Consider the following 13,367-nt stretch of genomic DNA (forward strand, 5'->3'; position numbering starts at 1 on the left):
GGGGCAAAATCTACAGTTTGGTACATCCTGAGAAAGATAGAAAGAAAGCACTGGTGAACTCATCAATGTAAAAAGACCTGGGCGCCCACGGAAGACAACAGTGGTGGATGATGGCAGAATAATCTCTATGGTGAAGAGAAACCCCTTCACAACAGCCAACCAAGTGAACAACACTCTCCAGGAGGTAGGCGTATCAATATCCAAATCTACCATAAAGAGAAGACTGCATGAAAGTAAATACAGAGGGTTCACTGCACGGTGCAAGCCACTCATAAGCATTAAGAATAAAAAGGCTAGACTGGACATTGCTAAAAAAAATCTAAAAAAGCCAGCACAGTTCTGGAAGAACATTCTTTGGACAGATGAAACCAAGATCAACCTCTATCAGAATGATGGAAAGAGAAAAATATGGCCAAGGCATGGTATAGCTCATGATCCAAAGCATACCACATCATCTGTAAAACACAGCAGAGACAGTGTGATGGCTTGGGCATGCATGGCTGCCAGTGGCACTGGGTCACTAGTGGTTATTGATGATGTGACACAGGACAGAAGCAGCCGAATGAAGTCTGAGGTATTCAGAGCCATACTGTGTGCTCAGATCCAGCCAAATGCAGCAAAACTGATTGGTCGTCGTTTCATACTACAGATGGACAATGACCCAAAACATAAAGCCAAAGCAGCCCAGGAGTTTATTAAAGCAAAGAAGTAGAATATTCTTGAATGGCCAAGGCAGTCACCTGATCTCAACCCAATTGAGCATGCATTTCACTTGTTAAAGACTAAACTTCAGACAGAAAGGCCCACAAAAAAACAGTAACTGACAATCACCACAGTGAAGGCCTGGCAGAGCATCTGAAAGGAGGAAACACAGCGTCTGGTGATGTCCATGAGTTCAAGACTTCAGGCAGTCATTGCCAACAAAGGATTTTCAACCAAGTACTAAAAATGAACATTTTATTTAAAATTATTGAATCTGTCCAATTACAATTGGTCCCTTTAAAAAGAGGGTGGCACATGTTAAGGAGCTGAAACTCCTAAACCCTTCATCCAATTTTAATGTGGATACCCTCAAATGAAAGCTGAAAGTCTGAACTTCAACTGCATCTGAATTGTTGTGTTTAAAATTCATTGTGGTAATGTCTATAACCAAAATTAGAAAAATGTTGTCTCTGTCCAAATATATATGGACCTAACTGTATATATATATATATATATATATATATATATATATATATATACACACACACACACATATTGGTTTTAAGATAAATGTAAGTCATAACTGTCTTTAATTCTCAGGATAACCTCCCTAATTATGTGAAAGCATGCAATTGACAAGAAAAGTATTGCATTTGTGCAGTGGATTTCAGCCATAGGGCTTAAGGAATATCTGAATTTACTTGGCAGCCTGAGATTGTAGAATATGTGGTCATCATGTCTGTCATTTGATTGTAGATTAACTGTCTCACCTAAGTGCCGACACACTGGATTTGTTCAAGGTTGGCTCTTGTTTCAGCTTTTCCTGTTCTTCATATTCCCTCAGAGAAGCCAGAATACCTGCTTCCAACATCTCCTCTTCTAAGGATACTCGATCTCCTAACCACACAGGAGTTTCTCTAAAATTAGAGACATTGGAAGCTTCTATAGTTTCCCCAGGTATAGCCAAATCGTTGAAAAGAACCGTCTCATAGGCATCTGTATAGGAGAATGGAAGTCTGAGAGAGAGGAAGAATATTAGAAGATTAAAGTAGGAAATCACTTTGTATAGCTAACTTGTATAAAGAAGTAATGAAATGTTAATGAATGCAGGCTTGGACTGGCCCACAGGAGAACAGGAGAATCCTCCAGTGGGCTCCTGTGCAGGAGTAAGCCACCACCCTCTTATATGAGCAGTATTGGCACAATATACTTGAATCACTATGTACAGACACAGGCGGCATCTTATTCATTTAATAACCTACCCAGCTCATTGTTATATAAATTTGTGATTGAGGCTAAAGTCATATTTAGATGTAGCTGAGAAGTGAGGCCCTGGAGTTGGTTACTTGTGGGCCCTTGGCACCCAAGTCAGACATTGAATGTATATAATACTTACTGCTCTTGTGCTGTGGAATTCCCACCATATAATAAAGAACTTTCTTCTTGAGTTGGTATAAACCGTGCCAGGTTAAAAGTGGCCAGGCAGTTGCAGACGTGCATGCTGTCCAGTGCCCGTCTTTTTGAAACTGGCAGCTCCAGGCTGTGAAGTAATCCAGCATGAACTGCAGGCTAGCTGTAAGGAATATCTCCAACAATCTGAGCTGCTTAGATACTATAAGGGATGCTGCTGCTAAAATGTGTACAGCAGGGGAAATAAGTATTGAATACGTCGCCAATTTTCTAAGTAAAATATATTTCTTTCACTAAGGGGCAGGATTGCTAATTACTGATAGATATCAGCTGTTCTCATGACTTTCCATGGTTTTTTGCACCTCTTTTCCTTCATGTATTCAATACTTTTTCCTTGTGTCATTTCTCATGATTGCACAAAACTTAATTTATTTATTTTTCATAGATCTTTTATTTATTATTACTTTTGTCAGATTCAAGTTATTTCTGTGACCATTGTGGGTTTTTTGTCATTAAAACGTGGGATACCAAAAATTTTGACCAAGTGTGTATATTATATATACTGTATATCTCAAGAAAGGACACTACAGTGGGGAAAAAAGTATTTAGTCAGCCACCAATTCTGCAAGTTTTCCCAATTAAAAAGATGAGAGAGGCCTGTAATTGACATCATAGGTAGACCACAACTATGAGAGTCAAAATGAGAAAAAAAAAAATCCAGAAAATCACCTTGTCTGATTTGGCAAGATTTATTTTGCAAATTATGGTGGAAAATAAGTATTTGGTCATTAACAAAAGTTCATCTCAATGTTCACTGTAAGCCTCTAGTCTCTCTTTGGGAGTGAATAGGATGATGCATTGTGGATTTTCATGTGCCCCTTCTAAAGGTACCTTCACACTGAACGATATCGCTAGCGATCCGTGACGTTGCAGCGTCCTGGCTAGCGATATCGTTCAGTTTGACAGGCAGCAATGATCAGGCCCCTGCTGTGATGTCGTTGGTCGCTGCAGAAAGTCCAGAACTTTGTTTCGTCGCTGGACTCCCTGCAGACATCGCTGAATCGGCGTGTGTGACGCCGATTCAGCGATGTGTTCACTGGTAACCAGGGTAAACATCGGGTTACTAAGCGCAGGGCCGCGCTTAGTAACCCGATGTTTACCCTGGTTACCAGCGTAAAAGTTAAAAAAAATAAACACTACATACGTACCTTCCGCTGTCTGTCCCCGGCGCTGTGCTTTCCTGCACTGGCTGTGAGCGCCGGCCAGCCGGAAAGCACAGCGGTGACGTCACCGCTCTGCTTTCCGGCCGCTGTGCTTACACAGCGCAGAGAAGCAGAACGCCGGGGGACAGACAGCGGAAGGTAAGTATGTAGTGTTTGTTTTTTTTAACTTTTACGCTGGTAACCAGGGTAAACATCGGGTTACTAAGCGCGGCCCTGCGCTTAGTAACCCGATGTTTACCCTGGTTACCGGCATCGTTGGTCGCTGGAGAGCTGTCTGTGTGACAGCTCTCCAGCGACCAAACAGTGACGCTGCAGCGATCGGCATCGTTGTCGGTATCGCTGCTGCGTCGCTCAGTGTGAAGGTACCTTAATTGTTCTTTCTAATCCCCCAATTGAACTTAAAAGGGTTGTCCTCTATTTGGACAACCGTTTGGCCCCGATAACATAATAAAGCTGATACTCACCTCTCATGCTAATGCTGTTCCCATGTGACACTCGCGCCCAATGCTGAGCTACATATGAGGACCGAGATTAAGGTAAAGGGGTTCTTCAGCAGACCCTGTGGCTGTCATGGTAACTTGTCAGTCCCCTGGAATCGTGTTGCAGGCATCGCTGTCAGAGATTGACAGTAGCGTTTAATTTGTCAAAAGGTATGGTGAGAACTCAGCTCCAGCTGTGGCTGTTAAAAACAGATTCCAGCTATAAAACATAGTTCCTGAGTCTCCCCCACATCTGAAGAATCCTTCCCAGGACTTAAATACAAAATCCTTTTTTCAGGAAGGTGTTAACGATTTTTTTAGGAATGTTCTGCCAAGCTGAATGCACTTTGGCATGCAAATCCGATGCTGGCTTTTCAATTGTTGACCAATGTCGTCCCAGATGTGCTTGATGGGAGAGAAGACCAGAGACACTTCAGGCCATGGTTGCACTTTTAGGCACTATAGGCCTGAGCATGCTACCATTGCCTGCATTGCCTAGAGACGTTCAAGAGGGAACATCACAACGATCCAACTCTTGAGAATATCGTGTGGGGTGGCAAGATATATGGTTTGTAGAGCCCTCTACTCTTTATTCCAGCTACACCAACAGCTCGGTGTAACATTGATTAGATAGTTGAACCAGTGGTATAGCCATTTCTCCAAAGTGTCTCAGAAGACATTTTTCAACAAGATAACACTAGGTCGCATGTTGCTCATGATATTGTGATCAGCCTACATGGCCTAAACGTTTTACCAAGGCTTGTAGCGTCTCTTGATTTGCATTCATGCAGCACAACTGTGACATAACTACTTAGCAAATGTAAAGGGAGCTGCCAGAAGCAGATCTTGATGATTTGTGTGCCCAAGTGCATTCAGCATGGCAGAACACTCCTCAGAAAGCAATTAATAAACTAGTTGATAGCACACCAAGGCGTTAAATTGTGTATATTACTACACATGGCGCTTTTACTTCATACTGAATATAGATGTTTTCAAAATTTTGTTTCCATTTTTCATCATTCACATGGTAAAATGTTTATCGATCCTGTGATTTACATAACTTCATGACCTTTTCTTCTTAGTATTGCAAGTTCAATTTCAGGGAATATGTATGTATTATAAATTATGCACCAACTAAGAATTCAGTTATTAAAACTGATGTGTTAGAAGCAGAAAAAAATAAGAAAGCATAAGAATCTGAGTGACTTTGACAAATACAAAATTAATATGGTTGGACAACTAGTTTTTATAAAAAGGAATGGCGACAACCAACAGTGCCTGCTATTGCTACATGTGCATCAAGTGTCAAGGTGTCGCTTTGGTCTCCAAATTCCCCAGATCTCAATTCGATCAGACACTTGTGTAGTATGCTGGAAATAAGTTATCTACAAGGCCCAGCTCAAAACTTATAAGTCTGCAAATATTCCTTGCTAATATCTTGATCTTGTGGAGCAAATGCCTGGACAGGTCCTAGCTGTTTTGGTGGAACAAATGAAAGCTACCCAGAATTGAAGGTTGTTTAAATGTTTTGGAAGATCTATGTAATGCCAGACAAGCTAAGTATCAGAAAGTAGTATGACGTAACGGTTTTGTCAGGGCATGTGCACACAGTATCTTTTTTTAGGCTGATTACCATTGAAATCCATCTGAAAAAGGACTTTAACTGCTAAAATTAATTTACATATGCTCTGCAATGTCAATACGATTTGCTCTGCATAAAGTTAGGTCCAGAAATATTTGGATAGTGTCAGAATCTTTGTGATTTGGATTCTGCAGGCCAGTATTTTTTTAAATTTAAAATGAAACAACTGAGATGCAATTGAAGTGTAGACTTTCAGGTTAAATTAAAGGGGTTGAACAACAATAACATGTAAAATGTTAAGGAATTGCAACCATTTTTCTACAAAGCCGCCTCATTTCATGGGCTCAAAAGTAATTGGACAAATTAACTTTACCATAAATAAAATGTTCATTTTTAATATTACAGTATATAGAGAATCTTTTGCAGGGAATGACTGCCTGATGTTTGGAAGCCATGGACGTCACAAAATGCATGGTTTCTTCCTTTTTTCGGTTTTGCTTTATGCTTGTTTGGGGGACTTTATGCCTTACGTTTTATCTTAAGTATGTGAAATGCATGTTCAATGGGATTGGGATCCGGTGATTGACTCGGCCATTAACCTTGCTGCATTTGGTTTAATCTGAGCAAAAATAATAGCCCTATACACTTCAGAATTCATCCGGCTGCTTCTGTCTTCAGTCACATCATCAATAAACACTAGTGACCCAGTGCCATTGGAAGACATGCATGCCTATGTCATCACACTGCCTTCGTCATCTTTTACAGAGGATGTGGTGTGCTTTGGCTCATGAGCTGTTTCAGTCTTTCTCCATATTTTCTTCTTACCATCATTCTGGTACAGGTTGATCTTGGTTTCACCTGTCCAAAGAATGCTTTTTCAGAACTGGGCTAGCTTCTTTAAAAAAATTTGGCAAAGTATAACCTGGCCTCTCTATTTTTAAGGTTGATTAATGGTTTGCACATTCTGGTGAACTGTATTTCCTCTCATGAAGTCTTCTTTTCATGGTAGACTTACATACTGAAATACTTCCAGGAAAGTGTTCTTCACTCCACACAGATGTAGGTAAAGGAGTTTTTCTACACCATGGAAATGATTCTGCAATCATCCACGACTGTTGTCTTCAGTAGATATCCAGGCCTTTTTCAGTTCCCATGCTCAACTGTGGCCTCTTTTTTTCCAGAATGTACCAAACCGTTGATTTGGCCACTCCTAATAATTCTGCTCTCTCTCTCTGATTTATTGTTTTTCAGCTTAATAATGGTCACTTCTACTGAAAGCTCTTTTCACAGCATGTTGTGGCTTCAACAGCAAATGCCACACCTGGAATAAGCTCCAGACCTTTTACATTCTTAATTGATGATGGATTAATAAAGGAAAACCCCATGCAGCCCATTAAAGAGCTTTCGAAATAATTGTCCAATTACTTTTGGCCTCTTACTTTAAATTAGAGCCTGTACTTTAAGCCCTTATTGATTATATAGCTGTATCTTGAATATGTTTTGGTAAACAGCTAAAATGACAAAAACTTGTTTCACTGTCCAAATATTTTTGGACCTAAAAATTGTATATTCAGTATTTTTGAGCTTCTTTTAGCCTGCTTCAGATTTTGAAAACTGTGTTCTAGCAGTTTATGTTTGGAAACCGCTCACTAGTTTATAAATGCATTTAAAAAAAAAAAAACCTAATGGCCAAACTGCTGCAAAATCAATCAAAAAGATGCAAAAGAAGATGCTTTAGGAAAAACAATCCTGGGATTTTCCTAAAGCACCTTCTAAAATCCCAACATCTAAAAGATGCCTTGTGCACAAATAGCCTTAGGTTGTTTCCTATAATGCAGTGCTAGCAATTCTGCCATTTATCTGGCATGGCTTTCCAAAACAAGCAATACTATATAAAAGTTATTTTTTCAGTGATTTGACTTAGACATAATACTTTTTATTTAGCTATATTTTTCACTAACCATTTTAAAAATCCAACTTTGAGATGAAAGCTGGCGCCAGAACTATAAAGGTACCTTCACACTCGGCGACGTTGCAGCGATACCGACAACGATGTCGATCGCTGCAGCGTCGCTGTTTGGTCGCTGGAGAGCCGTCACACTGACAGCTCTCCAGCGACCAACGATGCCGGTAACCAGGGTAAATATCGGGTTACTAAGCACAGGGCCGCGCTTAGAAACCCGATGTTTACCCTGGTTACCAGCGTAAAAGTAAAAAAAACAAACACTACATACTTACCTTCCGCTGTCTGTCCCCGGCGCTGTGCTTTCCTGCACTGACTGTGAGCACAGCGGCCGGAAAGCACAGCGGTGACGTCACCGCTGTGCTTTCCGGCTGGCCGGCGCTCACAGCCAGTGCAGAGAAGCAGAGCGCCGGGGACAAACAGCGGAAGGTACGTATGTAGTGTTTGTTTTTTTAACTTTTACGCTGGTAACCAGGGTAAACATCGGGTTACTAAGCGCGGCCCTGTGCTTAGTAACCCGATGTTTACCCTGGTTACCAGTGAAGACATGGCTGAATCGGCGTCACACACGCCGATTCAGCGATGTCTGCAGGGAATCCAGCGACGAAATAAAGTGCTGGACTTTCTGCAGCGACCAACGACATCACAGCAGGATCCTGATCGCTGCTGCGTGTCAAACTGAACGATATCGCTAGCCAGGACGCTGCAACGTCACGGATCGCTAGCGATATCGTTCAGTGTGAAGGTACCTTTAGGCTTTGCTGTGCACATAAAGATATCTAGAGATTTCAGATTGCACAAAAGAACTTATAGCTGTGCAGTTCCTAGGACTGAAACTGCCTCACAGCTACTAAGACTGTAAATACACATCTGGTCAAAATTGTTGGTACCCCTCGTTTAATGACAGAAAAACCCACAATAGTTACAGAAATAACTTGAAAAACTGACAAAAGTAATAATAGATAAAAAAAATCTATGAAAATGAACAAATTAAAGTCAGATATTGCTTTTCAACCATGCTTCCACAGAATTAAAAAAAATAAATAAATAAAAAACTCATGAAATAGGCCTGGACGGAAATGATGGTACCCTTAACTTAATATATTGTTGCACAACCTTTTGAGGCAATCATTGCAATCAAATGATTTCTGTAACTGTCAATGAGACTTCTGCACCTCTCGACAGGTATTTTGGCCCACTCCTCAAGAGTAAACTGCTCCAGTTGTCTTGTGTTTGAAGGTTGACTTTTTCTGACGTCATGTTTCAGCTCTTTTCAAAGATGCTTATTAGGATTTAGGTCAGGGCTCATAGAAGGCCACTTCAGAATTATCCAGTGTTTTCCTCTTAGCCATTCTTGGGTGTTTTAAGCTGTGTGTTTTGGGTCATAATCCTGTTGCAAGACTCATGACCTGCGTCTGAGACCAAGCTTTCTGACACTGGGCAGCACATTTCTCTCTAGAGTCTCTTGATAGTCTTGAGATTTCATTGTACCCTGCATAGATTCTAGCCACCCTGTGCAAGATGCAGCAAAGCAGAACATAACAGTGCCTCCTCCATGTTTCACAGTAGGGACAGTGTTATTTTCTTGATATGCTTAATTTTTCCGTCTGTGAACATTGAGCTGATTTGCCTTGCCAAAAAAGTTTCATTGTTGTCTCATCGGTCCATAGGACATTCTCCCAGAAGCTTTGTGGCTTGTCAACATGTAATTTGGCAAATTCCAGTCTGGCTTTTTTATGATTTTTTTTCAACAATTGTGTCCTCCTTGGTTGTTTCCCATGGAGTCCACTTTGTCTCATACAACGACGGATGGTTCTATCTGACACTGATGTTCCTTGAGCTTGAAGATCACCTTTAAATCGGTTTAGAAGTTTTTCTGGGCTCTTTTGTTACCATTCGAATTATTCGTCTCTTTGATTTGTCATTAATTTTCCTCCTGTGGCCATGTCCAGGGAGGTTGGCTACAGTCCCATGGATCTTAAATTTATGAAAAATATGTGCAACTGTAGTCACAGGAACATCAAGCTGCTTGGATATAGTCTTATAACTTTTACCTTTGACATGTTTGTCTATAATTTTCTTTCTAATCTCCTGAGACAATTCTTTCCTTTGCTTCCTCTGGTCCATGTTGAGTGTGATACACACCATGTCACCAAACAGCACAGTGAGTGTCTATAGCTCTATATACAGGCTCACTCACCGATTCCAAGATTGTAGACACCTGTGATGCTAGTTTTTTTTTTTTTTTATTCTGTGGAAGCATGGTTGAAAAGCTTGAAAAGCAATGTCTGACTTTAATTTGTTCATTTTCATAGATCTTTTATTTATTATTACTTTTGTCAGATTCAAGTTATTTCTGTGACCATTGTGGGTTTTTCTGTCATTAAACGAGGGGTACCAACAATCTTGACCATGTGTGTATATATTGCTAATCCCCTGGCTTTAAAAAAAAAAAAGAGAGCTGGCCTCTATTCCACAAGATGATAGATATACCGGTACTTAGCACTTAAAGCGATCCTGTCAGCAGTTTTGGCTGATATAAGATACAGCCACTGCCTTTCAAGGCTTATCTACAGCATTCTATAATGCTGTAGATAAGCCCCCGGTCCGATCAGAACAATAAGTTTTATTATATTCTCCAGGGGGGCAGTCCGGTGGGTCCCATGGGTGTCACAGATGCTCCCATCTTCTTGCTATGCCCCCACCACTGCAGTGTTCAGGCGCTGGGCCTCTCTGACCTTTCCCAGCACCTGCGCACTTCAGTACTTTCCTCTGTCCTCAACAGGGCGGATAAGTACGTCTGTGCAGGAGCGCATTGCTGGGGAGCGATGAAGCAACAGAAGGGCAGCATCGCAAGAAGATGGGAGGCGCTGGACCCAGAGCCGGCGACACCCATCGGACCGGACCGCACCACCCCCGGGTGAGTATAATAAAACTCATTTTTCTTATCTTTCAGGTCGGACCAGGGGCTTATCTAGATTATCGAATGCTGTAGATAAGCCCTGAAAGGCAGTAGCCGTATCTTATATAGGCCAAAACTGCTGACAGGTTCCCTTTAAATGTTGCATGAGAATATATATACACGAGTCCATTACTTTTCCTAATGAATATCACATGAAAGGATACGAGCCAGTCCACAGATTATTCCACTCATATGAAATAGAAGTGAAGATTCTGGAAAGAGTAGCTGAGTGATAAATACAATTCCATAAGGTAACATAAAAGACACCTTTTTGCCAAGTCTCCATGTGACAGCATTGTGCTTAGCTACCAATAATGTTAACTGGGTGGCAAGGAATCCTGAAGCAGGCACTGGTGACTTTGGCAGGGGGAAGGATATCAGAAGGTAAAGAATGGCAGAACACAGTGTGCCCAGACAGGACAACTGCAGAAAATAAAAGGTGCCGAGACGTTCCTCCATCCTCCAGAACAGAAGTGGGAAGAGAACCAATGAGAATATAATTTGCTGATTGTCAGTGGCACAGAGTATGTGGGTAAATAGTCGATGCCCTAAAAAAAAAGAAAGAAAATACAGTTACATTTAAAGAAGCGGTTAAGCATTTATTTTTCCATCCCTGCACCCCACCTGATTTCTATCACACCCACCTAGTACGACAATTATTAGTGGTGTACTTACATGAAGTTCAGCTTCCTGTTTGCTTCTCTTCAGCCTCCAGTTTGATTTTTAGATTTCAACCTGAACCTGTTTTATGCTCTTCTATAAATCCCATGAGCACAGTGTCACATGGGCACATAGAGCTAGTATGTGCTGTGTTTGGAACTTTGTTTCACCACTTAGATAAAAAATAAATTAGACATGTTTGGTGTCTATGAACTCGCGATGACCTGGAGACTCATAATGGCAGGTCAGTTTTTGAGTACAGGATATGGTCAAATCAATGATGTCGTTCAAAGTCAACCTGCAAAAACATTGGCCCTCACCTTGCCATATTGAACGAAAAATAAAAAAGTTATGGCTCTGGGAAGGAGAGCAAAAAACAGAAACGCAAAAACAAAAATGGACTTCGGCGCGAAGGGGTTAAAGATCCTGACACCACTCCTGCTCCAGTCAGCGCTGAAGATATTTTTGAGATAAAGAACATTCTGGCCACCAAGAGGGTAAGAGGAAAAACCTTTTTTTCTTTTAGATTGGAAGGGGTTTGGTTCTGAGATTTCTTGAGAGCCTAGGGAGAACAACCATGTGGGATTGAAAAAGAGGGCCGAAAAGGGGGTGGTACTGTAGAGCTGGCATCTCTGCACTCCCATCTCCTGCACAAACATTGACTCTCTAACCGCCGGGGTCCCACACTTCTCCTGCTGCTGTCGCACAAGTGTCTCTGCACTCTGCCTTCCTCCCCCAGCAAAGATGCCACACACTCACCACCGTGACCCCGCACATCTCCCTCATCCTCTTGCTGCTGCTCGGGGTCTGCGCATGGCTCACAGAGCCCCGGGCACTGTGCTTAGAGGGTGCGCGCGGTCCTTGCCTCTTGCCAATGGTTGGGAGACACTTTGTATACTAGCACCTGGTGCCTTAAATAGTGTGTCCAACATACTTGTTAGTTCTCAAGTTCCAGTGCACGTAATCCTGTATACCTGCCTACCTATAAGCTTCGCCCATCAGCTGTTCCTGCCTATCAGCCGGAACCGCCTGCTTGTCTATTATTCTAGGCCATCCACCCGAGGTCAGTCTTAGTGTGGCACCTGGTTCCGCCTCCCTCATCTCTCCTCGGATTGCGGTACCGTCAGCTGCCATATAACCGAGGTTGGACATGGTAACAGGACTGTAAGCCAAATAACTGATTCCTACTCCTCAATTTCCCTGACTTAAGACTCTGACTTCACTACTGAGCATGTACATAAAGTGCAGCACAGATTCATAGCAACTAAAAGAGGAGATCCTTAGATGAGCAATAAAACAGACATTTATAGGACATTTTATAAATTTTACCAAATTATTTTGAAAACATTTCCAGCATATCCTGCAGTGAACTACTGAACCCAAATCATTACAATTTTTTTGAGTTGGTCCATTTTATAATGACTCCAACTCCACTAAAATGGACATTGACTCCAACTTCACAGCCCTGCTTGGTAAGGTACCTAGTCACGGCCCTCCAGGCTCTCCTCGGATCACAGCACAGTGGTTCCACTAGCCAGTCCGCTACACGGCGTAGTGTGTTACTAATGGTAATGCTTGAGACTGTGGTCCCAGCTCTCTTCAGGTAATTGACCAGGTTATTCGGTGTAGTTCTGGACTGATTCCTGACTTTTCTCAGAATCATCCTTACCTCATGAGGTGAGATCTTGCATGCAGCCTCAGACTGAGGATGATTGACAGTCATCTTAGGTTTCCTCCATTTTCTAATAATTGTGCCAACAGTTGTTGCCTTCTCACCAAGCTACTTGCCTATTGTCCTGCAGCCCGTCCCAGGCTTGTGCAGGTCTATAATTTTGTCCCTGGTGTTCTTAGACAGCTCTTTAGTCTTGGCCATAGTTGAGAAGTTGGAGTGGGATTGTGTGTGGACTGGTGTCTTTTATACAGGTAACGAGTTCATACAGTTGCAATTAATACAGGTAATGAGTGCAGAATAGGAGGATTTCTTAAAGAAAAACAGGTCTGTGACACCAGAATTCTTGCTGGTTGGTAGGTGATCAAATACTTACAGTATTTCATTAAATAAAATACAATTTCATTATTTAAAAATCATACAAGGCGCTCTTCAGATTTTTATTTTTAGATTCTGTCTCCCTCAGTTGAAGTGTACCTACTGTAAAAATTACAGACCTCTCCATTCTTTGTAGGTGGGAAAACCAGCAAAATCGTCAGTGTACTTACTGTATATATATATATATATATATATATATATATATATATATATATATATAAACAGACACAGTACAGAGCAAAAGTTTGGACACACCTTCTCATTTAAAGATCTTTCTGTATTTTCATGAATATGAAAACTGTAAATTCACACTGAAGGCATCAAAACTATGAATTAACA

The 13,367-nt window shown here is 41.4% G+C and overlaps 1 protein-coding gene across 1 annotated transcript in view; it reads right to left on the minus strand.

The window, feature by feature from the left end:
- The window catches only part of RHBDD3 (rhomboid domain containing 3), a 67,572-nt gene that overhangs the window by 20,839 nt on the left and 33,366 nt on the right, over positions 1 to 13,367 (minus strand). Inside the window, exons 3-5 of the mRNA XM_069759972.1 lie at positions 10,486 to 10,869; positions 2,099 to 2,264; positions 1,473 to 1,718 (exon numbers count right to left, since the gene is read on the minus strand). Coding sequence (XP_069616073.1) covers positions 1,473 to 1,718; positions 2,099 to 2,264; positions 10,486 to 10,869 — 796 coding nt within the window. The remainder of the gene's footprint in view (positions 1 to 1,472; positions 1,719 to 2,098; positions 2,265 to 10,485; positions 10,870 to 13,367) is intronic.

This window comes from Ranitomeya imitator, chromosome 1, assembly GCF_032444005.1.
Source record: "Ranitomeya imitator isolate aRanImi1 chromosome 1, aRanImi1.pri, whole genome shotgun sequence".
NCBI classification, from domain to species: Eukaryota; Metazoa; Chordata; class Amphibia; order Anura; family Dendrobatidae; genus Ranitomeya; species Ranitomeya imitator.